Source organism: Struthio camelus, chromosome 1, assembly GCF_040807025.1.
Source record: "Struthio camelus isolate bStrCam1 chromosome 1, bStrCam1.hap1, whole genome shotgun sequence".
NCBI classification, from domain to species: Eukaryota; Metazoa; Chordata; class Aves; order Struthioniformes; family Struthionidae; genus Struthio; species Struthio camelus.
The window spans coordinates 68,444,700-68,472,573 of NC_090942.1; the positions used below are offsets into that span (position 1 = coordinate 68,444,700).

General features: G+C 45.0%; 1 protein-coding gene across 1 annotated transcript; it reads left to right on the forward strand.

The window, feature by feature from the left end:
* The first annotated feature begins 435 nt into the window (after positions 1-435).
* Positions 436-27,521, forward strand: OVCH1 (ovochymase 1). The gene is made up of 22 exons (XM_068922314.1): positions 436-592; positions 1,531-1,649; positions 2,651-2,748; positions 5,206-5,378; positions 6,447-6,542; positions 7,320-7,477; positions 8,472-8,664; positions 9,807-9,927; positions 10,614-10,747; positions 11,533-11,673; positions 11,840-11,970; positions 13,049-13,142; positions 14,807-14,935; positions 15,401-15,469; positions 15,938-16,118; positions 16,474-16,546; positions 17,203-17,398; positions 17,992-18,146; positions 19,017-19,173; positions 20,457-20,573; positions 23,170-23,350; positions 27,422-27,521. The coding sequence occupies exons 1-22, from the start codon at positions 436-438 to the stop codon at positions 27,519-27,521; spliced, it is 2,973 nt and encodes a 990-aa protein (XP_068778415.1).
* Positions 27,522-27,874: the final 353 nt, after the last annotated feature.

Consider the following 27,874-nt stretch of genomic DNA (forward strand, 5'->3'; position numbering starts at 1 on the left):
GTGATCTTCAGAACAACTTATTCTTAGTAATAAAATTAATGCTCAAAAGATTGTCCCACCTGGAGCAAGAAATGGGATAACTGGCTAACTGCCATTTCTTCTATCCCATGCCAGTTTGATGCTGGTCCTACCTAAAAATAAAGGGGAGGTCTGGAGGGGTAGTGTTGTGGTAGTTGGTGACACTTAGGATCCAGACTCTCAGTCTTCTCCACTGGCTTATTTGTGAAAGTTACTAATCCAAAGTGACCTCAGCAGAGTTAATCCAGGCTCACACCAGGGCAAATGCGGTGTGAGTACCTCCTGAATCTGAAGTGTTCTATTGCTTATGCTCTGTAGGGCTGAAAAGTAAATCTGTATCTAGGTCTCCCATGGCTTGGCCTGTCTGGGGGCAGGGGACTCCCACCTATTGGCTTGTTGTCATGAGAGAAACACTGGATGCGAACTAACAGAGCAATTTCAGCTGGTGCTGCTTTAGACACAAGCCCGCTGAAGGGAGTAGAAGAAGAGTGGCTGTCCCCTTCTCAGCAAAGGAGCCAGAAGTCTGAAACAATCCCTCTTTCCAAGACATCCAGCCTGGAGAAACCCACCTCTGGTATGAGGAGTTATAATCAGTTCCTTTTCTTTGTGCCACAAGTATTTAAAATAGCCCCTTGCAATGCTGTTTGCTGTGACTAATGTTCTGCAGCTGATCTCGTGGGGTAGTGCACCTGGTAGTCTTCCCACCCCAGCATGTGGTCTGGCAGGTCTATCAAATGTATATGTTGTTCCCTGCTTGGTGAGGATTAATATTTTTTCTTGTTTATGCTTTTTCTCAGAAAATGTAAATGGGATGGCAATAAATTTATCTCAAAGTGCACAGTTCACTGAAGCATCTAAAACTTAATCAGATCCAAACATCCCTGGCTGGCCTCCACCTTAAGTCAAACTTTTCCTGTGCTCATTGTCCATGTTTTGAAGGCACAATCAGTGCCAAAAGCAATGTGAGAAAGCTCTATCTCCTTGCAATGTATTTCAGACTGAAGCCAAGACTGAATGCTAAGCCAGCTCAATTCAGAGACAGGATCTTTCATTATGACTTTAGTTGCTTTGGTTGTTAAATGCCACTGAACACTTTTTAATGTAGGAGTTCCAAGACAATACCCTCTGAAGTAAGTCAGGTGGCATTCTTATCTGTTACACTTGTTACTTAAAATGCAACTGGGACTTGCAAAATTATTAGGAATAATTAGGTTACTGGATGAAATATAAATTAGCTTTTTTATGACTGGACACACATCGTAAAAGTACCTCGTGGGAGACCTCAGCTTTGCATAGATCAGCTTCTTATCAAGACATACAGTTTCTGTGTTTTCTTTTACAACTGCATAATTGCCTTGAGCTTGGAGCTCAGGCTGGTGTCAGGAAAGCTGGGACACATTGCAGATGTTACATCAGTTTCCCATCCTCCAGGAGAGCCTGAAGCCTGAGGTGATACTCTGGATCACGTGGGAGGCAGTCTCACTGCAAAATACGCATTTGTCTCTTATGCAGGGCTGAAATGTGGTCTTCGTCCCATTGACCTGAAGAGCCCAGAGGACCTTCTGCCACCTGGATCCTTCTCTCGAATTGTTGGTGGGAGAGATGCTGTGCCTGGAGGACAGCCTTGGCAGGTCTGTCTTATAAAGTGCTATTCTTGTCCTCACTGGGAAGGGGAAAGAAAGGGGAGGAGAGGTGGGAGCAACCTCTCATTTTTCCTCAAGCTGCTGAATGCCGCTCACTCAGGAGCGGGATCTGTTCCAGAAGTTCCTCCTGCCCAGTTCCCCCAGGCTGACCCTCCCTTCAGTAACCTCTGAGGTAGGGAGGGTCTAAGCTGATTTAATGGTTAGGGTGAGACCTCTGGCTGTTGGGAGCTCCTGCAGTTGCAGAGTTTGCGATGCTTACCAGCTGAGGATCTGCTGGGTTTTAAGATGCAGAAACTGAAAACAAGAACCCCTGTCCAGTTCCCTGCCACAGAGGAATGTTACTTCCCCTAACGATTTGCGTTCATGTAATGAAAAAACTGAGTGATGACGATGGGGCTATGATTTAGAAGTAACTTAGCAGGACATGGTTCTAGTTAGAAAGAAACTGCTTTAATAGCTATCTCCTACACAACAAAAGTATTTCTTGTTTGTGTGTTGCCAGAGCTCAGTTTGAGACCTGTGGCAAACAGTACTTGCTACCTCCTTACCTACCTACCCTAGAACCTCATCCCTATATGTGTAGCAGCTTGGAAATGCGTGCGGGTAGCAGCATGAGGGGCTGGAGGGAGCAGGAGGTGGTGGGATAGGAGGAGGGAAGGGTGCTAGGGTCAGGGGGATGGACCCTTGGGATCCTTTTCTAGTGTCGAGCCATGGGGAGGTTCCCACAGCAGCGATACCAGTCCAGTCACCTCTGTTTCAGGGAGCTCCAGGGTTTCAGTGCTGGTGGGACTGAAGATGGATATTGAGGGTCAGCCACAGCTGAGAAATGGCTTCCCTGGGCCTCAGGCAGCTGGGAGTCCCACATGAATATTGAGAAGAAAAGGCAAGGCTGTGAAGCCTTTCTGAGCTGGTCTGATCTTTGATGCATTTACATTTTGGGAAGAAACAGAACTTGCCTCATCTCGAGGTGTCCCTGACTCTCTTTGAAGGTGTCTCTCAAACTGGGTCGTTTCCATTTCTGCGGTGGCAGTCTAGTCCGAGAAGATGTGGTTATCACCGCAGCTCACTGCGTGGCCAACCTGGAGCAGTAAGTCAGTCTGTCCTCCTAACTTTCTCTTGAAGCTTCTCACAGCAAAAGTGCCCATTACAACAAGGGGCGCTCATGAGTGTGGTGTGCCTCCCTGATTAGGGAGGGAATGGCACCCACGCGGTTTGGTGGGACCAGTGCTCTGCAATGTGTGGCTCTGGTGCAGGTCACTCTAGAGCGAATTATGCTCCCCCTCCCCCACACCAGCACCCTCTTGCTGGAGGAGAAATACCCAGAGAACCAAACCAAAGATCAGGGAGAGGGCTCCCTGCACAAGGAGTTTGGAAATCAGATTTAAATGCCCTATTCAGTTAAGAGACTGGATTAGGAGTTGGACTTTGGTTAATGAATTCTGTCTCCCGAAGAATTAACTACTTGTCTGAATAAAGGATAGTCTAGAGTGAAAAATCCTTACTAAACAGGTAAAATCAGCAGCCCTGGCAGCTGTCCTATTACTCATAGCAGTCACATGGGCTTCTGTACTTTCAATGCAAGACCAGCTTTACAAAGCATGCTAAAGACCTCTTAATGGGCAGAGACAACACCTTAAGTGGCACTTTTGCCAGCCCTTTTATAATCTATTATAATTACAGACTAGTCAGCTTCACATCTGTGTCTTACTGAACCTGAGCACCGTTTTTAAGGACCAATGTTGAATAATGAGAAAGTTGCCATGCTGTAACAAATTTTCATGTGAGAGCTAACGAGATACCTCCTTGTTTCTATATGCAGTGCAAGATTAGTCAGTGCTTTTACGCTCAGCTGTTATGGCATTAATGCTGCTCAGTGTTCCCATCTATTGCAGCTTTTGCATTGCCAGGCAATCCTGGTGTCAGAAACTGCTGAGAAGTATAGGAACAGTTCATTGTACCAGTAAACAGCTCAGTTTTAATCTCAGGAGACTGTCATCAGTGGATTTGTTACTCATGTCTGGAAATAATTAGAAAGTGGGGGGAAGGGTTTTCTCAGGTTGAAAAATCTTAATTTGTTGGCAAGTACTGAATCAAAGGTTTAAGCTGCAATCCCCAATACCACGATTCAAAACTCTTGGTGCCACTGCTCAGAGCAAGTAGTCATAAAACGTAACCATCAGTCCCCTCAAACCAGGCTGCGTGGCCCTTCTACCTCCCACAAAGGCCGCACTGCTGAAGTAGTGCGGTAGTACATTTTACTGGTTGGACTTTCATGAATCCCATGGAGGTTATAGAGGAGACTGAGGCAGGTGGTGCATCACTGACAAACAGGCTTTGAAGCTGTTGCCCAGGTACTGGAATTTCCTGAATTCTCACCTCAATACAGTGTGAAGGGAAGATATAGTTGTCTCAGGTTTGAATTTTGTCCACTTTCTGCAATAGTTCAGGTAGACCTTTAAATCAGCCCTAATCTGTAAGGTCTCCAGAGAAGCTTGCTGCTGTGTGAGTCCATAACAGGAGATCCAGACAACCAAAACAGAAAGGACAAGTAATGCTCCTGCTTTCTACTGGAGGAAAGGAGTTTGATTCGCAAATCCAGGTTATGGCAGATCTAAGGATGTGGGTCTCATCTCCTGTTAGGCAAAAACTGTCCCTCTCTGCAGCTTTCCAGTCTCCTTACTGTATTCCAAAGAAAATAAATAGCTTCAGTAAAGAAATAATTTCTCTGCTGCCCATCTGTTTATTGGGTGCAACTGCTTTGATAGTATAGTTATCTCCCTAATCGTGCAAAGAAGTATCCGAATAGTATTTGGGCTCTACTTGAGCTGATTGCTCTAACTTTAACTATTACGTTATATTGCTTAAAAAATATACAACAAAACTATAATGGGCACACGTTTGTCTAGTGTTAATTTAAACTACATATATTTACCTAAAACCGTCACAGAGCTCTTGTATTTAGGAGCTGAAGAGGCCTACATTTTTCAATAACAAAACTGGAAAGGAGGATTTAGGGGATCAAAATGGCTTTGGCACTCAGTTCCCAATGCTTTTAATGCAAAGTGCTTTTAATGTGATGTATGTCACTTTGGGATCCCAGATTGTGGGTAACAAAGGCTGAGCCACAGACCATCTCCTGTTATGGGTGTCCTGAGGTGTGAAACAGCATAGATGCTGTAGCAGGCCCAGGGCAAAAGGTAAAATTGCTCTTCTCCCTCATACTGGGCTGGCTATGAAGAAATCTGCTAGCCCTTCCCTGGCCTTCTGGCAGCTCTGCCCTACCTGGATATGAATAGTGGCTTGATAGATAACAGATGAAACAAAACCAGTATATCCTTTTAGTTAATAAAATAAAACAAGCTAACGCAAGGCAGGGGCCCAGTGAAATGTCCTGTTGCCGAGGGCCAGCCCCTGCTCCACAGGGTGGGAGGGTGTTGTGGAGTCAAAGCTCCGCATCTGGGTGGGCACAGCCACCTCTTGTGGGAAACAGCCTGCCCTGCGGCTGCAGCCCCTTTTCCTCCGTAAAGGAGCCTCTTTCCATCAGGAAGCTCCTGGGGAGGCTGGTGGCAACGGTGGGGGAGCATCACCTCCGGCAGGTGGATCGCCTGGAGCAGAGCATCCCGGTCTCGCATGTCGCCATCCATCCAGGGTTCAACAAGCAGCGCTACATGGACTGTGATGTGGCGGTGCTGCGCCTGCAGCACCCAGCACGGTGTGGTGAGCCTCCGAGGGTGAAGGAGGGAGTGTGGCTGGCTGCCGTGAGAGGATGCTTTTTGCAGTGAAAGTGCTAATCTCATTCACCGCTCTGGGGAAAAACACTTCTCTTCCTTCCCCTGCTCTCTAGGCTAGAGAAATGTCCCCGCAGCTATGCCTCTTATTTTATCCGAGTAATTCGATTAGGGTAATTCTAATCCAGTCTTAGTGACTTTGATTAACTGTCAGGGAATTCTAGCCCTTGGGTCAGGGACTGTGCATCGGATACGCCCATGCTTCCTTTATAGCGTGAATCTCATGTGTGCCTCTGCTCCCCTTGTACAAGCTGTACCAGCACTGTGTTTCCTTGAGCCCTGTTGTGCCAATGCCAGATTTCTGTTAGCTGCCGGAAAGCTATCAGCTTCCTCTTAGCTGTGACCCTTTGCTATTTATTAGCAATGGACTACCAGCATCCTGCCCACTGAGAAGCGGGCTGGATTGAAACCTCCTCTTGCCAAGTGCTTTCACAGGCAAAGGCAAAGTCTCTGCAAGTAATCTCAGGGTTTTGGTGTTAGGGAGATGGTGTAAGTCTCTAGCTTTCCAGGCTTTTGGGGAGACACCGCTCTGGGTTACACAGAGCTAGGATGAGCTGCAGCCAGGTGGCTGTGACTGACTGTCAGATGGCAGATCAGCCAAGGTAGAATAAACCTTTGTCACCACTGTCTTGAGTCACCATCTCAGGCAGTGCTAACCTCGCCTCTGCTCCCATCTGCCCTGTCACGCTGGTCCCCTCTCCCTCTTTTGTCCCCTTCCCAACTATCCTTCTGCCTCCTGTTCTTATGTTAACATTTAATGGCAGTTAATAAACTTCCTGATCTCTCTCTCTGAATTTGTCCTGGCTCAGGATAAACTCAACTAAAAGCGAATAACTTCAGTTTGTATTGCAGTTTTATAAATGCTTGTGCCTGAACGCTTTGGGGGGAATGAAAAATGGAACAGCACAACTCGAAGGAGGCTGGCTGTGCCTGTTATGAGACTTGTTTCTGGAAGTGCTGGGTTCGTGCGCTCACCTGCCCACCCTTTCCTCCGCAGGGGACGAGGTTCACCCCATCTGCCTTCCCCACAGAGATGAGGATTTTGAGGCTGGGACCCTGTGTGTGGCTAGTGGCTGGGGCAAAGTGTCAGAGGGTGAGTAAAATGGCAGGGTGTTTTGCTGGCAGTTACTGGAATACAGGCAATGAATGAGGGAAAGAGGACACTTAGTTTTAGAAATAGAAATACAAGGGAAGGTGACTCTTGCCAGATGGAAAATTAAAGGTCTCCTCTGCTTGTCAGAGGACTCGTCCCTGGCAGGGATGTGCAGATCAGCATTTTCCTGCCCCGGTGTGATCTCGGAGTCCATTAGCAGTAGTTGCACTTTGCAGTGATGCTGTACATATTCATGCCTGTGTGTTGAACCCTTGCACAAGCAGAACTTGCAAGGCTTACAAGATGCTACAAAAGGGAGAATAGCTCCCTTATACTTAAAAATATATACTGTCTTCTATACTGTCTTTTCCAGATATGAGCAAATGGTTTCCTCAAAGGAATTGCAGTTTAAATTTTGGGAGATTTCAAAGGAGTTGAAAGGAGCACTGCTTTCTGCTAGTTCCTCCTTCCTTTCCCCCTCCCAGACAGGAGATGTCCTGCTCTTGCCCCATTCAGAAGCACTTCTCTCTGCACTAGCTGAGGGCGGACCAATGCATCTATTTGCCCAGCTCTGTGCCTCTGTTCAGTGATCCCCGAACTGCCTCAAAATGTCACTGGCAGCAGGCAATGGGCATGGAGCACCCCAGCCACTCACAGTGTTGGTCATGGCTCTCAAATGTGGAGGGCATTGGCTACTGTTTGGCCAGGAAGGGTGAGCTGTCTTGCAGAGCGCAGCCACCGTGGTGGGTGCTGGATGTGGCCCAGTTGTTCCCGCAGGTGCTGGGGAGCTGGCTCCTGTGCTGCAGGAGGTGGAGCTGCCCATCATTGATGGTGAGACCTGCGGTGCCCTGCTGAGGGAGATGAACCTGCCACCACCGTCGCAGGGCTTCATGCTGTGCGCTGGCTTTCCTGATGGGGGGAAGGATGCGTGCAAGGTAACAACCTGTCCCTTGCTGCTCGTTTGGCCTGGAGCTCCTGCTGGGCAGCAGGCCTGTCCTTTCCACCAGCAAATCTTTCTCTTGAGGAGAAAGGAAAACTGCTGCGTTGACAGTGCTGTCAGCTCTCTGCTGAGCAAGGGCCTTGCAAGGAGCTTCAGGATAACAAATGCAGGAGGGGCCTTTTGCTGGTGGAAATACTGATGTGGGTAGGAAACTGGAGTGAAACTGCTCGCCTGCCCTGAGCATCGCTAACAGGAGGAGACCTTTCTCAGCGTGCAGGTGCCACCACCTCTGCTCAGACCTGGAGTGACCTTCAGTGGTGGCACCCCATGCAACAGCCAAGGGAGTTTGGCATGGGCAGCCCTGCCAGGAGGACAGAAAGAAGGAAATTCCCACCTTTTCCTTAATGTTGTTCCTATATGCACTAAAGCTTTCCTACATGGCAAATTGATATGGGCTGCCCTAGCCCATTTCCCATTGGGACTATCAGATTGGAGTTCGCTCAGCACCAGCCCTCTCTGTGCCATTCCTAATAACAGGAGGGGGTCTTGTCTTGCCCTGACCCTAGAAAGGCTGTCTGCCGTGTTGCCACTAGCCTGCTTTGGGTGTACTTGCATAATGTTATTTTAGTACTAAGTAGCGGTATGGGAAGCTCCCTGCCCCCTCTTATAGCGTGCGCAAATATTTGCAAGGTTGTGCTGCATCTGGTGTTAGTGAAATAGCTCTTGTTTTTAAATTCTTCCCACAAAAAAGGGTCTGTGGGAGGGAAGGATAGGGGGAGTGAAGCAGCAGAACTTAGACTTGCCCTGGTTAGATAACTTGCTGCAGCTGAATGAGCAGCAAACATGCCAGGCCCGGGTGACTGGGGAGAAGCAAATGAGGTTGTATTGGTCTCAGTAGTAGAGCTGACCTGTCATGTAACCCTGGCAAAAAGGCCTGTGCTGCTGGCATGTGAATAACTGGAATTTTTCTTCCCCAATGGGATGAACAGGGTGACTCTGGAGGCCCCCTCGCATGCATGAGACCCAGTGGTGCCTGGACCCTGGCTGGTGTGGTGTCCTGGGGGGTTGGCTGTGCAAGGGGTTGGGATACCCTGAAGAGGCGCACCATGGCCCGGGGCTCCCCAGGCATCTTCTCCCGGATGGCTGCATTTGTGGACTTCATAGCTCAGCACATGAAACCCGGTAGGTGCGAGGACCTTGAGGCTTTTCTCTTATCTGTTCACCATAGGGATTCAAAATTGTCCTGCTATTTCTGTCTTCCCCCCTCTACCCACAGCAGTTCTGTTTCGTTTCCACCCACTTCGTAAGTAGCAAAGTATTTTCTGAAGTTGGGATGGTAGAAACAAAAGTTTGAATAGATGCTTCCCCCTTCAGAAACACTGTTACAATAGCAGCATTGACCTTCACGTCCTCTGAGCGGAAAAGCAGAAGGCTACTCAGGCTGCCCGCTTTCTGGATGAATGCAGTTCTTCTCATTCAGAAGTGTCCCTCGAGCACTGAGTGCCCATCCTGTTCTCGTGAAAGCTCTTTAAGTGCTTGCCAGCTAAAGAGCTGAGCTGCTGTTGTGTTCCTGAAATGGCACACAGGATTGATCAGGGGTTATCTCCTAATCAAATGCAACTTTGAACACGTATGGGAAGAGGTGCACTGGATTAAGTGCATCAGTTTTAGTGGCTTATCAGAAGTGCCTTTCATAGCTAGGCATAGGCCTAGCAACTCCCTGCAGGCCGCTTGTGTTAGCACTACAATAATCTTTATAGAAAAAAATACAAGTTATTAAAAAGATGTCATTATTTCCATCATAGCTGTCAAAGCTGGGGTGTTGGTTATAAATAACACCTGACCTATTGCAGCTTGCTGGGGCTCCTTAATGATTATGCTTTCTAAAGGGGACTGTGTGCAGCTAGGAATGCACCTCTTAATTGGAATGATAACTATAAGGAGTAGAAACCATGTGGCTACAAACAAAGTGGTTGCGTTAGCCTTTGCAAAGCAGAACTATCAGGATTCACACAAATCAAATGCCCATGGAAGATGAAGAGGATACTAATGTAAAAAGTGTTCAATTAAAAATAAACTTGGAGGCAGTTATTTCAGTTCTTAGTAGGGTAAATGAACGCAGGCCTACTGTGTTAGGAGGACAGCTTCAGAGATCTGGGGAGGTTTTTAAATAGCGCTTTGGGAAGAAATTGCGTTAGCATCTGAGACTTCTCTCAGCTGCATGTGAAGCGTTTTGTGTTTGAAACAACTATAGTGCCATAGCCTGTGCCTTGACTGATAGTGTCTGTATTGAAATATCCTTTACAATGCTTTTCTCTCACTAGCTGCTGCGCCAAGCCCTCTTTCTGCACCAGCTCAGTGCAGTTCCCAAGGCATACTGGTTTTTGGAGAAAGCGGTCGTGTTCAATACCCGCAGTCTTTGGAGGATAATTACCCTGACAACAGGTATCTGCTCTGGTAGCCACACACTGGATTTTCTGCAGAGCACCTATTGAAGCATTTTCTAGTGCTCGGAAGCACTCCTGACCACTGTTGGTCTGTTGCCCAACGCTGGCTGGGGAACAGCTTCCAGAAGTGTCTGGATTACAGTGGGTGTGTGTTCTCTGCTATGCAAACCTCCCCTCCCCCCCCCCTTTTTTTTTTTTGCTGGGCATGACAGCACTGAGGACAGGAAGACACAAAGTTTGTTTATAAAATAGATTCTATATGAGCCACACTCATAAAATTGTGGCTGGAGATCTGTTATACCCTTTATCCTTTGTAGTCTCATCATATATATGTCAGCTCATGCTAAAAGGCTTTTAGCTCTTGCAAGATGCACAGGAATGAGGTGACCTGGCATGACAGTGTGTCCTTTCCTTACAGCAACTTTGAGTTGTACAAATGTCAGTCCCCACCCAGTGCTGAGCAAATTCACAGCAATCACTTGCTATTGGTGACTCTCTTCCCAGGCAGCTTATGTCAAGAGAGAAAATGGTAAACTTTGCCAACTGAAGCTGGTGACATCACTCATCAGCTTGTGGCCTGTGCTAGCAGGAAAGTGGTCACTGGAGATCCCCAACCAAAGGTGGGACCAATGAGGGTTAAGCTCAGACATGTGGATACATGCCTTTACTATTGCTTGCTTTTAGCCTGTGCATCTGGAATATAACAGTGCCAGAAGAGAAGATCATCTTGATACACTTCACCAAACTAGACATAGAGAGCCAAGTCGGATGTGACCGTGACTATGTGTCCCTCTATTCGAACAGAAGAGAGCTAGTCAGTAAGTCTCTGTGCCTTGAAGTGAGGGTTACTGGGTGCAATCTCTTGCCTTTGCTGTGAACAATAGCAAATCTAGCCAGCTTTTGAGAAGCCTTTTGTATTTTGCACTGCAATCCTAACTGAGCGAGAAGGGCACCCCAGCGGAGCACAGCAGGTGGGACTGAGGCACATATTCATATTTGCGCGGGCATTCAGGGTAGGGTCATGAGCTAAAAGTGTCTCAAAAAATGTTTTACAGCTGAACTTAACTGGTGTGTGCCCGAGTGAGTTTCTGGTGCTGGAGTGTGTTAGTGAAGCCAGCAAGTGTTGTGTGTTGGAGACAGTGCATAAGTTTGGCTGTTTGTCTCAAACTTGATTATATGACACAATAAATATGCAGACTACTTAGTAACTGTAGAGAGTAGACTAAAAGGAAAGTGGTCTGTTGTCACTCTATGAGGCGCTCTTGATTGCGCACTCAGAGTAAGTGTTTCATGCAAATATTGTCTGCTTCTCTGCTCTACCTTAGTATTAATAGTTACGTGCTAATAATAGCCTAATGGTAATCCTTAGACCATGCAATTCATCCTCCAGGAATGTTCATATGGTTGTTTTGGATGAAGTCCCATTTCTTTAGTTTCTCTCTACAGCCTCTAAATACTTTCAGGTAGTTAAACCAGACTAGTGTCTCTCTTCAGTGTGAGAAGAGACCTTCCTAATGGGATCTAGTGTAACGAACAGCTAAGATTTGCTTGAATGAATGTATGCTCTGTCTACGCTTAACACCAGCTCCATGTCTTCCCTCAGGTAAGGTCTGTGGGGATGTGCTACCAGCCCCTCTGCTGATAGAGTCGAACAGAGCTACTGTCAGGTTTGTTTCTGATGAAGGCAATGCTGGCCGTGGTTTCGAGCTCACCTTCACAGCCATCCATAAGGATTCTGAAGCAGGTGACCTTGTCTATGCTGTAGAAACTCCTTTAACCTTCTTTCTGGCCCCCTTAAAGCAACCACTATCTTTAGTGTGCCTGGGTGCTTTAAGAATCAAGTTGATGTAGGTTTATTAAAAACACTGTATGATTCCTTCTATCAAATCTATCTCCTTTCTTGTCTGTAGGTTCAGGCTGTGGGAGCGTTGCAATGTTAGTGGAAGAGGGGAAGATTGATACTGCTAATTACCCTGGCTTGTATCCCAGGAACACAAAGTGCCACTGGCTCATTGAGGCTCCAGTAGAGTATGTCATAAAGGTAATAAAAGGAGAAACTGCTTAAACATCTGCACTAAGAACTATTCAGGGAAGCAGGTCAATAAAATCCTGCCAAGAACATCTGACACGCAAGTCTGTAAACTGCGAGGTTTCCAGGTCACTGACTCTTCAAAGGGCCTATTTTGCCAATTAGGCATTGCCTCTGAGCTGGTGTATGGAGCTGCTGTAACTGCTCCATAATGACTGTGGTAAGTGCTTGCAGTTTGTAGGTACTGATCTAATCTATAGATAGCTTTATCTTGAAGTTCAGTATGGAGTTTTGGGGGCAAGGAAAAGGTAGAGATCGTGCTGCAAACAGCATAGTCATCCTTTTCCTCAAGGCAGTGCCAGAGCCACCAAGCTGCTCCTTAGCTCTATACCAAGATGTTTGCTTCTTGCTGTACGTGAGCTGTGTGTTAATAGTTCCCAATCATCATACCAGCATCCTTTCTTATTTTTACTGCCTGTCACTGTGCAGCAAGCATCCTAGTGGACTAGTCCCACCCTCTGATAGAAGTCACACTGCCATCTTGCATTGCTGAAAGCAACATCTTTCTCCTATTGTCTTGGCTAAGCAGAGGAAAAATTGTAGGCCTAGGGCTGTTCAATGGCATGCGGACCTGTTATTTGGGTTGTCATTGCTGTGTTTATGTGAGAATTTGCTGTCTGGAAAAAAAAAATAGGAGGGGGGAAGCCCCCTCACTCCCCCATGCTTGAAGGCAAAGCTCTGCCAAGGGCACTTCATATGGAACACGGAGCCTTTGACGTACATTGGATGTTGCAGTAAAGATGTAGTAAGTGTGATACAGTAAAGATGACCTGAGAAATCCCTTAAGGCAAAGCTTAGGCCTGCTTCATCCTCTGCACCCCTATTCTGTAGCTCTGCAGAGAAGGAGCAGTCAGGACAGTCCAGCCGAGGTCTCCAGCTGACAGAGTTTGGATGCAAAATGTGACCCCTCAGCAAGCGAAGCTATGCCCAAATTCTCCCTAACTTTTCTCCAACATTGCTAAAAGGTTAAGTACTTCAGTTATTAATCCAGCCTTGATGACTGATTCAGTTTGGCTTGCCTCCTTTACAGCTGGAGTTTGAAGACTTTGCTGTTGAACTGAGCCCAGGCTGTATTTATGATTCGGTTACTGTTTATGGTGATGCAGAAGAGGAAAACCAGTTGGGTGAGGACTGATTGCTTCAGTCTTAAATTAGAATTCACTATAAAAACAGGCTTTTTATCATCAAAGCACTTTCTCCAGTAATGTGGTACTTACCTTGCCCTTTCAGGGATATGTCAAGTGTTTCTGCAGTAACCTTGATGTTTCTGCCCTGCACTTAGTGCTATGGTTGAGCTCCATCAGCACAGGAGTTCCCATGTCCTGGTGGAGGCAGTGCCTTGCCAGGAAGAGCTGGCTGACATTGAGGGGCCAGTACAGGACCAAACTGATGTTCTGCTGTGGCTCCAGCAAAGCGTACAAGTGTGTCCTGCTGTACCTTGTCCTCTAAGGCAGCAAGAGAAACTCTACTAAGTGTCACTTACGAAGATAAAACTTAAGGCAGAGTGACAGAACTACTGCTGATTGGTATATAATGCCACTGAAGTAGAGATGAATTCTTTATGAATTGAACCAACAGTGCTGGAACTTCAGTAATGAAAAATTGCTAACCTTAGGGCATCATACTGCTGTGCTTTCAAAAGGAAACATTTTTCATTTATTCACTTTACAACTACTTCAGTTTTATTGATACTGAAATTTTAACATAAGTGGAAAATGTTCTTAACCCTCCTTTCTTGAGGAAAACTGTTTGCAGATCTTCATGCTTGGACCAAACTGAAGCATGTTGCAATGCTTCAGTTGCTTAAGAAACAGCTTCCAGGCATTACACTTGCGTTAGCTGAGCTCTATCCCTTCTTAAGGTGAAAAGCAATCTGGTGCTCAACAAAGACACTTGAGTCAAATTTTGGCTGCCTCTTCACAGGCTGATATGTGACTCAAGACAGATTAAGATGGTGAGGGAGTGGTGCTCTTTTCTCTACAGAAAATAAGCTGAATACCAGGCTTGCATTGTCCTGGTATTGCCACTGACAAGTGACCTTACCTTCTGTTTTGTGGTGGTAATTTAGCTTCATGTTTACAAAGTGCTGACTAAGTATTAATAGTAGAGCTCCCCTGGAAAAGAAATCTCACTTTCAATGGAAATCAGAACATATTTAAACAGGGAAAGGTTGACAAAACAGAACATGGAGCCCTTTTGGGGAAAGAAAACTCTTAGCATCCTGAAGCACTTCACTCAATGCTTTCCAGTACAAGTTTGCCTTAGGAAATTTTACTTCTTACAGGAAAACTCCTTTGGAATGTGCTGCAAGCTTTCAGCCCAGCTTTAATTATGGGACTCCCATATGCTCTGCAAATGAGTGCTCTCGAGAGGAAGGAGCAAGCTCTACAAGTCCTTCTCTAAGCACATAGCTCATTTGGGAGAGACTTTACTTGTATCCCATAGTGACAGAAAACACAGTTCTCTGTGCAGTTTTTGTGCAATGGAGGGTATTCACACTGAGATTACTTCTAACTCTACCAGGAGAGAACAAGGATTATATTTGTATACCTGTAGCATAGTTATAGTATGCTAATTCTGGCTGCTCCCACTTTGTACTGGGGTTCCTTACTGGGGTAGCTAAAGAACATTGTCATGCAAATGTCTTCTGGAAAAGTTTTTGCTTTTAGAAAGTCATGAAGCTTCCAGATTGTCATGGCTTCTTTTTTTTGAAACCTAGATTAGCTAAAGCCAGAAGTGCCTAAGTGGTGATATTTCTCATTTTAAGTAAGCCTATTCTTTCCCACAGCTAATCTCTGTGGATTCTCAACTCCTAAAGCAGTACTGAGCCCTGAGAATATGATGCTGGTGCATTTTCAAAGCGATGGGGAGAACAGCTTCAGAGGATTCAGAGCCAGGCTCGCTTTTGTTCATTCAGGTTAGCAGAGACGCTTGCTGTGTGCAACAACGTCTACATCATCTGCATCTATTTTTAGACTCCTGAGCTTATTTTTTTAGACTAATCCTGCTGCAGTCTGTCAGAGTAATGTTTAAACAGAATACTGCTTGTAGTTGAGTGCCCTCCGCTGAATAAGGGAGATGAATCAAGCTTTTTCCTCTGAGAAATGACTAACTTCTGTCACCTGAAATGAGCAGCCTTGTTAATTCTGTCAGTCTGATTTCTCCCCCACCTTAAATCTCATTATACAGGAGAGCCTTGAACCTGGGGGTGAGTCTGCTGTTATTGCTTCCTCATATCAGGAGCATGCCAGCTGCTGCTTTGGGGGTGGTGGGGTGAATAACATTTCCCTTCCAGAGTAGAGATTTTTTGGTGGGGGGGCAGACAGGCTGGAGATGTTGATGCAAGTCAGGGAGAGCTGACTCTTTTTTTTCTCTCTTCTAGAAGAAGCAGGAAGAGAAGATTTGGGGTCAACTACTGTACCAGTGTTGCCTCTGAAAGATGTCCTCTTGGGTAAAGAAATTAAACTCTGCTCTGTTGTTCTGTTTTTAGAAGCTTTCCCCTAATGTATAACAGGATTTTGGCATGAGGTAGATGCTTTCAGACCTGACATCCTCTCTTGTGCAATTCCTGTACAGAAGAAAAGCAGTAGGGAAATGCCTTGTCTCCTCCTCTATACAAGTAGCAGGTTCTCGCTGTTCTGCTTGCACGTACTTCCTATCTGCAGTGGGAAACATGGGGTGAGAGGATGAGACCTGCTTTCGGTGCCTGAGTCTTGCTTGCTCTCCAAAGTGTTAACCTCCTCAGTATTCAAGTTTTCAGTTAACTGTACTATTTCCTTCCCCAACACATTCCAGACAGAACAGACAAATTTGGTATCTCCTGCATCTTTGATCTAGCTGTATCCACCATGTAAGATTATCCAACAAAATAAGAAACTTGCATTTAAGCTCTGCTGATTAGGTCTCTGCTGTCTTGCAGGTGCCTGTGGACTTCCTGCTGTCGCTCCCTGGTGGCTGTTCAAACACCTTACCAGGGGTGAAGAGGCCTGCCCCCACTGCTGGCCTTGGCACGGGGCCTTGAAGTTCCTTGGAGACTACCAGTGTGATGGGGTTGTCATCAGCCCTGTGTGGCTGCTGACAGCAGCCCACTGCATGCAGCTGTGAGCGTTGCATGGCCAGCGTGTCCCTGGTGGCCAGTGCTCCTCTGGGCTGGGATGTGAACAGCCTTACTAATGTGACTACCCACAAATTACATCCATGTGTCTGCTTCCTCTGCTATGTTTTCTGCCTTTCCTCTTACTGCTGATTTTAGAGCTAGCACTGTTTTGGTTTTGCCTGTGCTTGATCTGTCTGATTGCAGAGCTGATGTAAAGCACTTGTAGTGAGAAGCTCTTACTCAGCAGTCCCAGGAATAAGTGACTAATTAGAGAAGAGCCAGAAAGAGTGTGTGACAGCTGAATAAGGGAACTGTAAGGCTGACTAAGTAGCTCCAGCATGTTTGCTTTTGTTGTACAGGTCCAATAAATCCTTATACTGGACTGTGACAGTAGGAGACCATGATAGAGCCCTGAGAGAGTCAACAGAACAGGTAAGAAGTAAGCAATACCATTAAAATTGCTGGCTGCACTGCATTCATCTTTACAGATCTTTTGGAGGAATCTGGTGTGCGTAAATAACATGGTGCTGACAGCAAGACAAAATAACCAATATATGGCACATGTTCAGGGATGAGAAGGAAATCCAGTAACTCTGGTCTCATAGCTAACTTGCAGCCTTTGGAAGTGTTTTATATCTGTCTCTTACTATTATCACTAAAAAATCTAGCAGATGACTGAGTGTTCTCAAGGTCTTACTCTCTTGGTGCTGAGCAATATATCTATAAAAAGCTTGCTGACTAGTCCCTCTTAGGGAGGGGGAAGAGGAAATCCATGTAGAAAAGAAGCAAAAGAGATTCACATTAGACTTCTGCAAAACCTTCCTGGCTTGTGTTTGCACAATGACAGAGTCTTTCTAGGCTGAGGAGATTTAAATAAGCTGTCCCAGCAATCTTGGCAACTGAGAAGCGGGGGATTTGTCTAAGTTCTCATACCTTTTTGTTTGTTTTCATGAAATATTTGGAGTCTTCAGTCTGGCAATTGTTTGAGAGATTTTTTTGGCTCTCTTCCTTTACAGGTATGCTTTCAGAAAGCACTTTGAAGGGTAGGTTATTCCTTCTCTGCCCTAACCCCTCCTGTCTTATTACAGATGAGACGGGTGAAAACCATTGTGGTGCACCCTAACTTTGACATAGCGAGCTACGACTCTGACATTGCCCTGGTTCAGCTAGATGTCCCTCTGGAGTACAATGCTGCTGTGAGGCCAGTGTGTTTGCCCAACAGCACTGAGCCCGTATCTTCCTCTTCCCTCTGCACTGTGTCTGGATGGGGGATCATTGAAGATGGTGGGTCTTCTGATTTTTGCCTACTTGTCCATTATTAGCAGAATGTACTTTTCTATCTTGACTATTCAGACTTACCCTAGCAATTGCTCTTTTCTAAGGTGGGACGGTTTGTGCCTTAGTTCAAGCCTCATTGTGAGTGAAGGGGAGATCTCTTCATTTTAATAACTGTATAGGAATGCAAGCAACTCTTATAGTGAGTAGAAGTCACTTTGTATGGAAAACCTTGGACTAAATAGAGCGCTGACTTATACCTGCAGAACCTGAACTTGAGATTAATTAGTTTCTTTGGCAAAGTAACGAGCATCAGTTTCTGCCCTGGATGGGATGAACTGACAGCCCTTTTGTCAGATGATTGCCTCCTGCAACTGGAAGAGTAGACATATGAGTAAGCTGTAAGCAGAAGGCTTGGACAATCTGAAGTGAGGTCTCTTTGAGTTGCCCTGTTGGATCCAACTTGCTCTAGATGTGGGCGGCGGGAGACTCATATCTGCTAGGTGACTCCTTTCTGATGTTTGTAGTGGTGAGCTTTCTAGCTCTGCAAAAGTATGGTGTAAATATCGTGCAAGTGTTTTGCCCGTTTCTTTCCCATGCAGATGGAAGCCGAGCAAGGCGACTGCAACAGATACAAGTTCCTGTACTTGAGAATGAGGTCTGTGAGAGGAACTACTACTTAAATCACCCTGGAGGGATTTCAGCTAGGATGCTTTGTGCAGGCTTTGTTTCTGCTGGAGGGAGGGATTCCTGTCAGGTGAGGTGAAACAAGAACTGAGTGCTCTTGAAGGTGTCTGCTTCTGTCTGCATGCAGATGTTGATAGATCATCTGGAGGAAGGGGTGGGAGAAGATGGTGGGGGGCGGGAGGGAAGAGGACATTGTACATCAAATGGCAATTAAAAGCTCTAACAGTTGTCCATTCCAGGGATGGATAGCACTTACAAAAGTAGTAGGTACAGTTGATCTATACTGGATATTTATGCAAGGCACAGTGCTGCTTGAAACTATGACCACAGATCTTAGTAATGTTTCTCTAGACTGTAATTTTTGAGACCTGTGATGGAGAGGATGTTTTGCCTTTACGCTTCCTGAAGCCTCTCTCTTAGCTCAGTGAAATGCATTCTAATTGTAGCTTGCTTGCAACCTCTTCCAAGGCCCTTTCTCAATAAGAGGAATTATGATTTCTATTGGTTCTTCTAAAGCTTCCTGTATTTAGAGCACTATCCAGGAACTAATCTCCCTGAAACCATGTCCAAGCAGGTAAGAACAGCTGAGGAAATAAAAGACAAAGTAATTTTGACTAAGGCACTGTCAAGCTAAAATGCAGACCCTGCTTAATACTGCAGTCTTCTAGCAGACTGCTAAATGACATGTACCTTAAAATGATTGGTCTTAGCGTAAGTCTTCAGCGTGTGCTCAGTTTTTATTCCACGCTGCCCTGCTGATGACCAAATCTTTAAATCAATCTCTTCATTTCAGATTGTGGATGAATTGTGCCAGGAGCTATATACCCTGTTCTTGCAAGGAGGTTTTTTCTTGTCAAATCTGATCTGTCACTGTTCTCTTAGCTTTCAGCATTGTGGAGGCCAAACAAAATAACCGAGTCCACTGGTCTCTGGTTCTTAGGGTGGTTCTGGCGGCCCTTTGGTTTGCAACAAGGAAAATGGACAATTTATTCTTTATGGCATTGCCAGCTGGGGAGTTGGCTGTGCCAGATCAAGGAAACCAGGAGTTTATTCGAGGGTAAGGTCTTTCCTGGAGTGGATCAGACTAACAATGAAAGGTGAGTTTTCCTTGTCTAAACAAACTGTCCCGAATGTATCCCTTTGTGGAAAATCTTCTAGGTACATTGAGTTTTTTCCTGGAAAATTTTTCTGATGGAACTTGAAAGAAAAAATCCAAGTGGCTTCATTGATTTCCTGCAGGAAGTCCCTACTTCCTCCTCATTTTTCCCCTAAACGAAACTTGGTGGAAACTGGAATGGGATTTTTAGGAAATTGGGATGGGATTATCTGATGGGATATTTGAAACAGTTTGGCTCTTTGGGATCTCAAGTCCTTTTTTTCCCCCCCCCTGTTAAATAAACTGATCTATCATTCAAGAGAAATGTATCACTTTGGACTTTGGCTCAAAGTAGTTGCACTGGGAAAAAGCTGATGCCAAACATGTGTCTTCCAAAGTCTTATCCCTTGCTCTTCTCTGCACATGCATGCATACAGCCAGGAGCATAATTCTCTTTAGTGAATAGCTTTGATTGCCCCACCACATTTCTTGGGAAAAAGAGGAAAGCTAATCCTGGACCGAGTTTTCATATTCCTACCCATCCTGTATTTTATTATTTCTATTAATGGAAAATAGAGGATTTCTTGTAACAAGAATATGTTTTTGCTGTATCCTGAATAAAGTGTGGTGCAGTTGTGAACAGGAAATTAAAGTAAATACTAAAGAAAAGAATATAGTAAGGATAATGCTCCATTCACTTAATTCAGTTGACAACAGTACAAAGCAGAAGAATGAGTTCTCAAATGTTGTTTTTCCCTCGCAGGGTCATTCTTAGTCCCATATTGACCTAAAAGAGAAATGTTAATACAGGTGCGAATTCAGTATGAGAACTGTCTGCTAAACTAATAAAATCCATTGAAAAAGTAGTTATTACTTGTATAGTAGCCAGATCATCTCTACAAGTAAGCTGAGAGCTGGCTGGAGATCTCTTCCATTCACTTGAATCTAATGCAACTGGCTGCTGACCGTTGGCTATCAGCTATAACAGCTTTTGTGGATTTAGTGTAGGTCAGGCAATTCATGCAGGAGAATTGTATAGCTCTGTAGTTGCAAAACCTTCCCAGTGGTGGAAGCTTTAGTATTGCATATGCATCTTTACGTGCAGCTTCATGCAAAAGGTTCAAAGCTCCAAGGGCTCTGTGAGCCAGGTACTGACCATTGGCTCCTGTATTTGACTTTCATACAAGTGAAATGGCCTTTCCCACTGCAGGAAGTGTTTGACCATAATGCATGTTGCTTGATAAACTCTGTTAAAAGGACTGTAAGCTTGTTGTGCCTCTCCAGATGGTGAACAGAGCACATGGCAGGGAAGTGACAGTGGACCCAGGACCTCCGTACAGGAATGGCCAACCAGCCTGCCCACAGAGCGTATGAACTCTGTGGGAGAGGCATGCGGACAAGGTAACACCTCCCTGCTGTTGTGTAACTGCATGTAGCTGTGATGCGCAAGAGGTTGTGGCACTTCCTTTGCAGAGGATGGAGGAGCTGATTTAGTTTCAGCAGCTCTGGGCAGTGCCTGATAGCAAGTATGAGACCCCAAACATCTCAGTGAAAATGGAGTGTGTGTGATGTAAAACACTAATTTCATCCTGGAAAAAGTGTTGCCCAGAACACTGGGAGAGGGGAGGGAGGGAGACTGGTGAGTGCAGCCTAGAGAAAAGATCCCGTTGTGACTAGAAGCAACATGCTCACCCTGAATAACAGGGCTCCATTACCAGGCTACAGGCTTCCTGTGCCCTTGGGTATGCTGGTTAGTCTCCTGTACTTCTACCTTACCGTCTATGAAATGGGGTGAGCGTTTGTTTCTTTAATCTTCTTTCTTTTAGACCCTGAGTTCCTCAGGGCAGGGACTATTACTTAAGATCTGTTTACGCTTGCACTTAGCATAACCAAAGCCCTGATCTTGTCTGAGGTGTACACTCATGCTTCAATAGCATAGACAGGCATACAATCAATCCTATCTTCCTGATGTACTTCCTCCTGCCTGTTAAGCATTTAAATGCTTCTCTGCAACTGATATTGTGATCCTGCTGGAGAACGGAAGATGAAAAGGCTGAAGTACCCTCAAGATATCAGGACACACTAGCTCTGACTAGTCAGTGAATGCTATTGTTCATGGCTTTAAAAAGCAATCAGTTTGGGAGGGAAGGTGCTACCAGTTCTGCTTGCTGACGATGTGTGTGAAACAGGTGTGTTGGCATGCACTGTGCACTCTCCATTCTTCTAATTGGCATCCTCGCTGGTGCTCTGGGACATCAGGCCACTGAAAAAAATAATGTAACAGGAGGTGGAGATGTGTTCCCTCCCTGGGAACATAAATCACTGCCAGCAACTGTGGGAGTAACACCAGCACAGCACTGCAGTGCTGAGCCTGCAGAAGCTCTGGAAATGCACCCAGGCTCCTGCCTCAATAGGAGCAGCTCGCTGATGGGTGAGCTCAAAGTCAAGGCAAGCACAAGGTGCTGGAATGACCTGAATTGGAGGTGACCTGAATATCAAACCATTTTTTAAAATGAACTGTGGGAGAAGCTGTCATGCCTCAACCTGATGGCCTTACAGTCCTTCCCCATGCCTGCACTGCCTTTCCCTGCTGTCTTCTGCAGGCACAGGGTCTGGTTCCTCAGAGGGATGGAGCATGCGTAGAAGCCCTTATCTGTCCCTTGTGTGAAGCTGTGCAACTAACTCATTGCTTTTTAACCTATCCATAAATCAGCTTGGCTGAGCTCTCTTCTGTTGTGGGTCGAGCCAAGCTGTACTTCCCTGCGTGTACCTGGGCTTGCACACACCCTGACAGTCACTGCATCTCTGCTGCTGTGCAGCACTGTTCATGCCCTAGTACCTCCTCGAGAGAAAAATGCTCCTCTTCCTCTCCCTTTGGGACTTGAAGGATTGCCAGCCTGTCAAGGGGCTCAGCTCTCCCCCTTCCCTCTTCCTCTCTGTGCTGTTGGCATCCTGCACAGGCACACAGAGATACTGAGGTACCAACACCTGATCTTACCAGAAAGCTCAAATGTTGGTGTAGGAAGAAAGAGACTTGCACAGAATTAAAGCTGTTATAAAGAGGGTGTGACTTAAGAAATTGCTACCTCGGGAGGCAAACAACCTCATTATACTTGGTACTAGATGCATAGTTCTCAGTGATTTTGTTCTCTCCTCCTGCACTGTTGTAACTACTCAGATGCTTCTAAATATTTCCCTGTTGATTTGGTCTCCTATTTAAAGTGGGGAATCTGACTGCACTGTGTGCAAGCTAATCCAGCTCTGCTGCTGTGTTTCTAGAGAACAGAATGCACAGACAAAAGCATGATATTTCATAACTGTTGTCAAAGGCAGATTACAAGGTCAGTTTAAAAATATTTCTTCCAAATTCAGCAGTGAGAGAACCCTTGAGCTTCATTGGCTTACTAGCCTGGTTATGGCCAATGTGCTATCTGTTTTCCAGGCACTGATTTGAATCACAGTTCAGAAAGGTGCTCTGATTGCATTTGCAAGCTAGTCTGCTTTCCTCTATGGCCTGGCATCTCAACCCATTGCATTGTCTAGCTTGCCTCTGCTGCCTGGGTTTCTGAGGCTAAGGTGGCAGGACTTGCCTTTTGACACTGCACATTTAAAGTCCTACAGGCTTGTGCCAGTCTGCGTACTGTAGTCTAAATAATGACTGAATATTACTGATGTGGAACTATTTTTAAAAAAATCCCAGTGTAGTGTTAGGCTTATTAACAGATCCATTCATTGTTGCTGATTAAATGTGTCCCCTTCCAATGGTCAGGTAGCTGTGCTCTCGCCCATTGTATCAGAATATTCAGATTCCAGTAGATCTAGTAACACTGGGGTGAGGAGAGGAAGTAGTAAGAACACACTAGAAAACCATTTTCTGTCGATTTTTATTGACCAGTTAGACTACCTTCAATCATGGACAGAACTGGTAGATTTTTGAGGAAAGCTCTTGATGCCTTCTCTTGATGCTTTTGTCACTAAATTGTGCATTTATCCACAGAATGCATGCCAGAAGTGGAGTCAGAAGAGCCCAGGGGTTTTATCTCAACTCCTTCCTCGTCGGGATACATGGGAAGCAGAGAGCTCTCAGATGCCCCAAATGACGGGCATGGCAAAGATCATAGTGAAGCATCTGTCAATACCAACATTACTGAACTTCCAGGAGGAGTTTCTTGTGGTTTATGAAGACAGCCAAAGAGGAAGAAATGTGCTAGATAATAACAAATAATCCAATTGAGGCCATTCAGTCCTAGAAATTTTTCACTTTTGCTTGGGCCAGTTTCAGAAAGCGTTTCCATCTCCAGCTGTATGACTCTGCAGCCTTAAACTTCAGAGCCCAGGCTGTCCAGGGTGTAAAATTGGCTTAATCCCCTCAATCCCTTTGTAAGTATACTGCATTGACTTGATAGGAGAATAGCCCTCTTAGTCCACTCATGAATGGTAAAAAAAAAAGGCTATGTAGAAATAAGCTGTGGTATTCAGGCAAGCTGTGGTATGGAAGAAACTTGTCCATATAAATGACTTGTGACCTCCCATACTGGTAGCTTCTTACTCAGTCAACCCCCTTCCTCTGTATGCCCAGAAATCTCTTAGACTATAGTGAAATGCAAGGACAGTGTATATTACGTAAGTCTTGAAGATGGAATAAATGACAGTGTTAAGTCTGAGGAGTAAGGCTGTGACTCTTCTCTGCACTAGAAGATGACTATTCCTCTGTGCAGAATACTACGGCCTATCCCATGTGTTCCTGACCCTGAAACGTGGGTCTAAATAGCACAAGCTGAAGAGTAAGGAGAAGGCTAAAGAAAAATGAAGGCGAGAGCTTTAATGCTCTTTTAGAAAAATACTTACATTTCCCAGAGGTCTGACTGTTCACAAGTGTAATTCACATGTGCACCATACACAGTGAACCAGTGCTGTAAAAACCCAGCTGGAAGGTTGGTGTGGCAGGGGCAGCAGTGCATCAGGCAAATGTGCTTACCCCAGGGAGCTGGGCCCCTTCAAAGTGCAGGGAGAAAATGCTTCTCGCTGCTTTACCAGGCTCTGCGTGCAGAACAGGAGAAAAGGAAGAGTGTGTGTCTCCTGGGCAGAAGAGATAGGAAGATGCAGGGCAGTAACATCTGTTTGAAATGGCACCTCAAATACCCACTTTCTTATCTGCTGTACAAACTGTATAGTACAAAACCTTTTTACAGATGAATAAAATCAATCCTTACCTGCATAGTCTTGGGATGGAAAGAAGAATAACCTTACCTGTATGTGCACAAGTGATAGCTAAATTAGAGCCTATTACCACTGAAACATTGTGGAGTCACTGTAGTATATTCCTAGCCATGAAAAATGCAAACGGAGATGTCAGTATTTGAAGGGGTAAAGAAAAAAACACACTGCTACTGTATAAAGCTGAGGTGTTTTTTATAAACAGTGGAAAAAAGTTAGTGACTTTATAGACTACTATGAATGTCATGGGAAGGTGACTAAGGCATGCTTAGTCCCCAGTTCTTGCAACACTGGGAGTAGGGGCATCAAAGGAAAGTTCCAGAAACTTGAAAGCAAAAAGAATTAGTGGAAACACATTTATATTTTGTGACAAAGGTAGGAGAAGAGGAAGGTAGTTGGAAAGGACTAGGGGAGGAATGCTGAAGGCTAGATCTTACGGGGTTGCATTAAGTGTGCTCAAAGACCTCCAACTTGGGAAAATGTTTGTTTTCCTAGTATCACTTTTCCTCAATGTGTTTCTACTCTTTTCCTTCTGCATTATCTTTGTATAAGTGTAATTTATTGTGATTATAGAACCTAAAATAGTTATGCGGAAGCATTTCTCCTGTGCGGGCACCCACACTGACAACCTGGTAGACACAAGATGCAGTCAGGAAACCCACCATCAATCTTTGGAAGGCAGATAAGTTCCAGACATTCAAATTCACTAAAAGAACTTGAGTTATCCAAATATTTTTGAAATTAAGGAATACTTCTGCAGGAAAAGTATTTTGGATAATAGCTGTTCTGTGTAGACCCTTGTCATCTTACATCGCACCAGTGACGATGGTTAATGCTCTAGCAAAGAGAGCCCGTGTAACTGCCCCCCCCACTTGTAGATGAGGGTTTACATGCATGATCATTATTGCTCTTGGGTTGAAAAACAACCTTCCTCCTCCTCTTCCCCTCCCCCTGCCCCCAAACACATAGACAAGAATGCCTTTTTGTAACCAGATAAACTTGCAGTGCTTCCAGACAAAGACCTTTAGGTTAAAGGAATATGCTAGGTTTTTTTTTTGTTTTCTTGAAAAAAATACCTTGAGTGTAGCGTGTCAGTCAGCGCTGAGGTGGGAGGGTGAGGGGAGAGAGACGTGGTAAGGAGCTCTTAGAGCACTTCACAGCTATCCTCCTCCAAGAACTTATTTATAAAAGTAAACATAAAAAATTTCTGAAAGTATGCCCATTACATCTGAGAATAACAGTTTAACTATCATAACTATTTATATGATAGGACAGAAGAAAATACTATCAGAAATAGGGCCATCATTCAAACTTTCCCTCTAAATAGGAGTCTAACAGCTAGCTCCCTCAAGCTTCCTCCAGCACATGCTCAGGGCTATGATGTAATAGCATTTGTTATGGCTGGCAGTTTTTCAGGTTTGGGTGTATTAAACTAGATTCTTATATCTACTCATATGGCAACATATAGAAACAGCCTGACTTCTTTCTTTTTTTCTTCCTTGGAGCCAGTGAGCAACTGAAACCAAGGGGTGACTGTCTCTAAACCAGGCCAGTTTTACTGAGAAACCCAGAATATAGCTTTGGGTTTTAATGTCAGCATGTGTTAAAACTTTGAGGATGCTTGCAGGATGGGGAGAACAGTGTTGGAAAATTCAAAACCCCCCAAAACAACCCAAAAGCAGTTTAGCAGCCTTAACAACTGAAAGCATCCACTAGTGGAGTCAGGATTAATACTCAAAATTTCCTGTCCGATCCCTGTGTACGGTTTAAGGCCAGGAACGAAATTCTTAGTAGTTTAGCAGCTCTTCAGGACAGATGTAGCAAACAGAGCTTTGAGAAAGTACTTGTTTTCAACTTGTCTCATGGGCTTTCTAGAGATCTTCCAAACAGATATTCTCCAAGCATACGTAAAAGTAGAGCTCTCCTAAGCTCTAGCCTGGATAAAATTGACAAATATGGGGAGGGGAAAGTAAAACTCTGAAGCCTGAAGAAAGGCCAAAAGGAGTTTGAGTTGTTTTGTAGAGCTCTGATAAGCAAGGTCCAACATAGCTGAAAAATAATATAGTAGCTTTTCCAATTATTTTGTCTTCTAATTGTGTATGTATCTTTTTCCAGGCAAATTTTAAACTGACCACCTGAAGGTTCTTGTTATTTGGATTAGCTGTCACTTATGCTTTTCCATGGGGCTGGCGCATCATATTGGAATTAACCTAGTCCCTTGAGAAAGTCCATCTAAAACTTAATACTAGAGCTGAATTTCATGCTCTACATTCTGACTCTTTCTAGGACAAAAAACCCCCCGGAAAGATCCAGAAAAAAATCAAGGGGGTGAACTCAGAGTTGTCACAATGCAAGGATGCTATCCTTACCGGTTGGGAAGGAGAGATCCAGTCGTCAGGATATCCTGTTAGATCCAGCTGAGAACCTGAGTTCATCTGACTCTTGGAACTCTTGCATTAAAATCTGAAAATATCTGGTAGATAGTTTTTAATGCATCCATAGATATTTCAGTGCGTGTTAGAAAACTGGGCAAGTTCCCCAAAGACTGTTAGGAAAACTGAGGGGCAGGAGGGTGGGGGTGGCGTAAAAACCTTATTTTCAGCAAGCAGCGGACAAATTTCATGCCTCTGGCCGAAGCTCTACTCGTGAAGCAGAGCACAAGCCTGAACATAATGCAACTGAGGGGTTAAAAATGGCAGTACTGAATTGTGTTATTAAAAGTCTTCTGGAACTTTCATCTGTTTCCTTTGCTTCCTCCCTTACTGTGTTTAGTTAGGATAAGAGATAACTCCTTATTCACATGGTGATAGCCCAGGCTTCTAAACTGCTTGAAAGCTTAACTTCAGAAGTAATGAATCATGTACCTGAAATAGGTTCACACCAATATCTCATTTTGGACTTCTTTTTCTTTTTTAATGGGCATTACAATCCCTTTTCCCTTTGCTCAGGTTTTGATGGTTATCCCCGGGAAACAAGAGCTAAATGTAAGAATATGCCATCGTTGAGAGTTTGCTCTTTGCGTTGTGCTGCAGCTGCTACTGGAGAATTATATCCCCATTAATATCTATTGTTCAGCTTGGTTTCCTGCACTTCCAGAGTGAAAGAAATCTGTCTAATTGTCTATCTGTCTAATTGTCTATCTAATGGCCAGCTGATGGCGTATGAAGGACTTGGACTAACCAGAGTTAATAGGTGAGAGGGAGCTCACCTTAATGCTGGGGTGGGAGAAACAGAAGCGGAACTGTTCCTAGGCAGACAGATGGGGACTTCTACATGACACTTTTCCACGCACTTAGAGGGTCTGCTGGTAATACTTGTAGCTACTTTAGCTAGCTCAGTGTTTTTCCCTTCCTAGAAATGCTGTTGCAATCAAACGTGCGCTGGATGTTAGGTCTTAATCGTGACACAGCAGTAACCTGGAACAATGTGAGTCTGTCTGGGTTGCTTTTTCCCAGGCTTGAACTCATGGCATGACAGCTTGCTGC

Excerpts from the sequence above, each read along its gene's own strand:
- OVCH1 (XM_068922314.1), top strand. The coding sequence starts at position 436 with ATGCGAACTAACAGAGCAATTTCAGCTGGTGCTGCTTTAGACACAAGC. Across the intron at positions 10,748-11,532 it reads GAACAGAAGAGAGCTAGTCA|GTAAGGTCTGTGGGGATGTG; the intron begins GTAAGTCTCTGT and ends GTCTTCCCTCAG. Across the intron at positions 11,971-13,048 it reads CAGTAGAGTATGTCATAAAG|CTGGAGTTTGAAGACTTTGC; the intron begins GTAATAAAAGGA and ends CCTCCTTTACAG.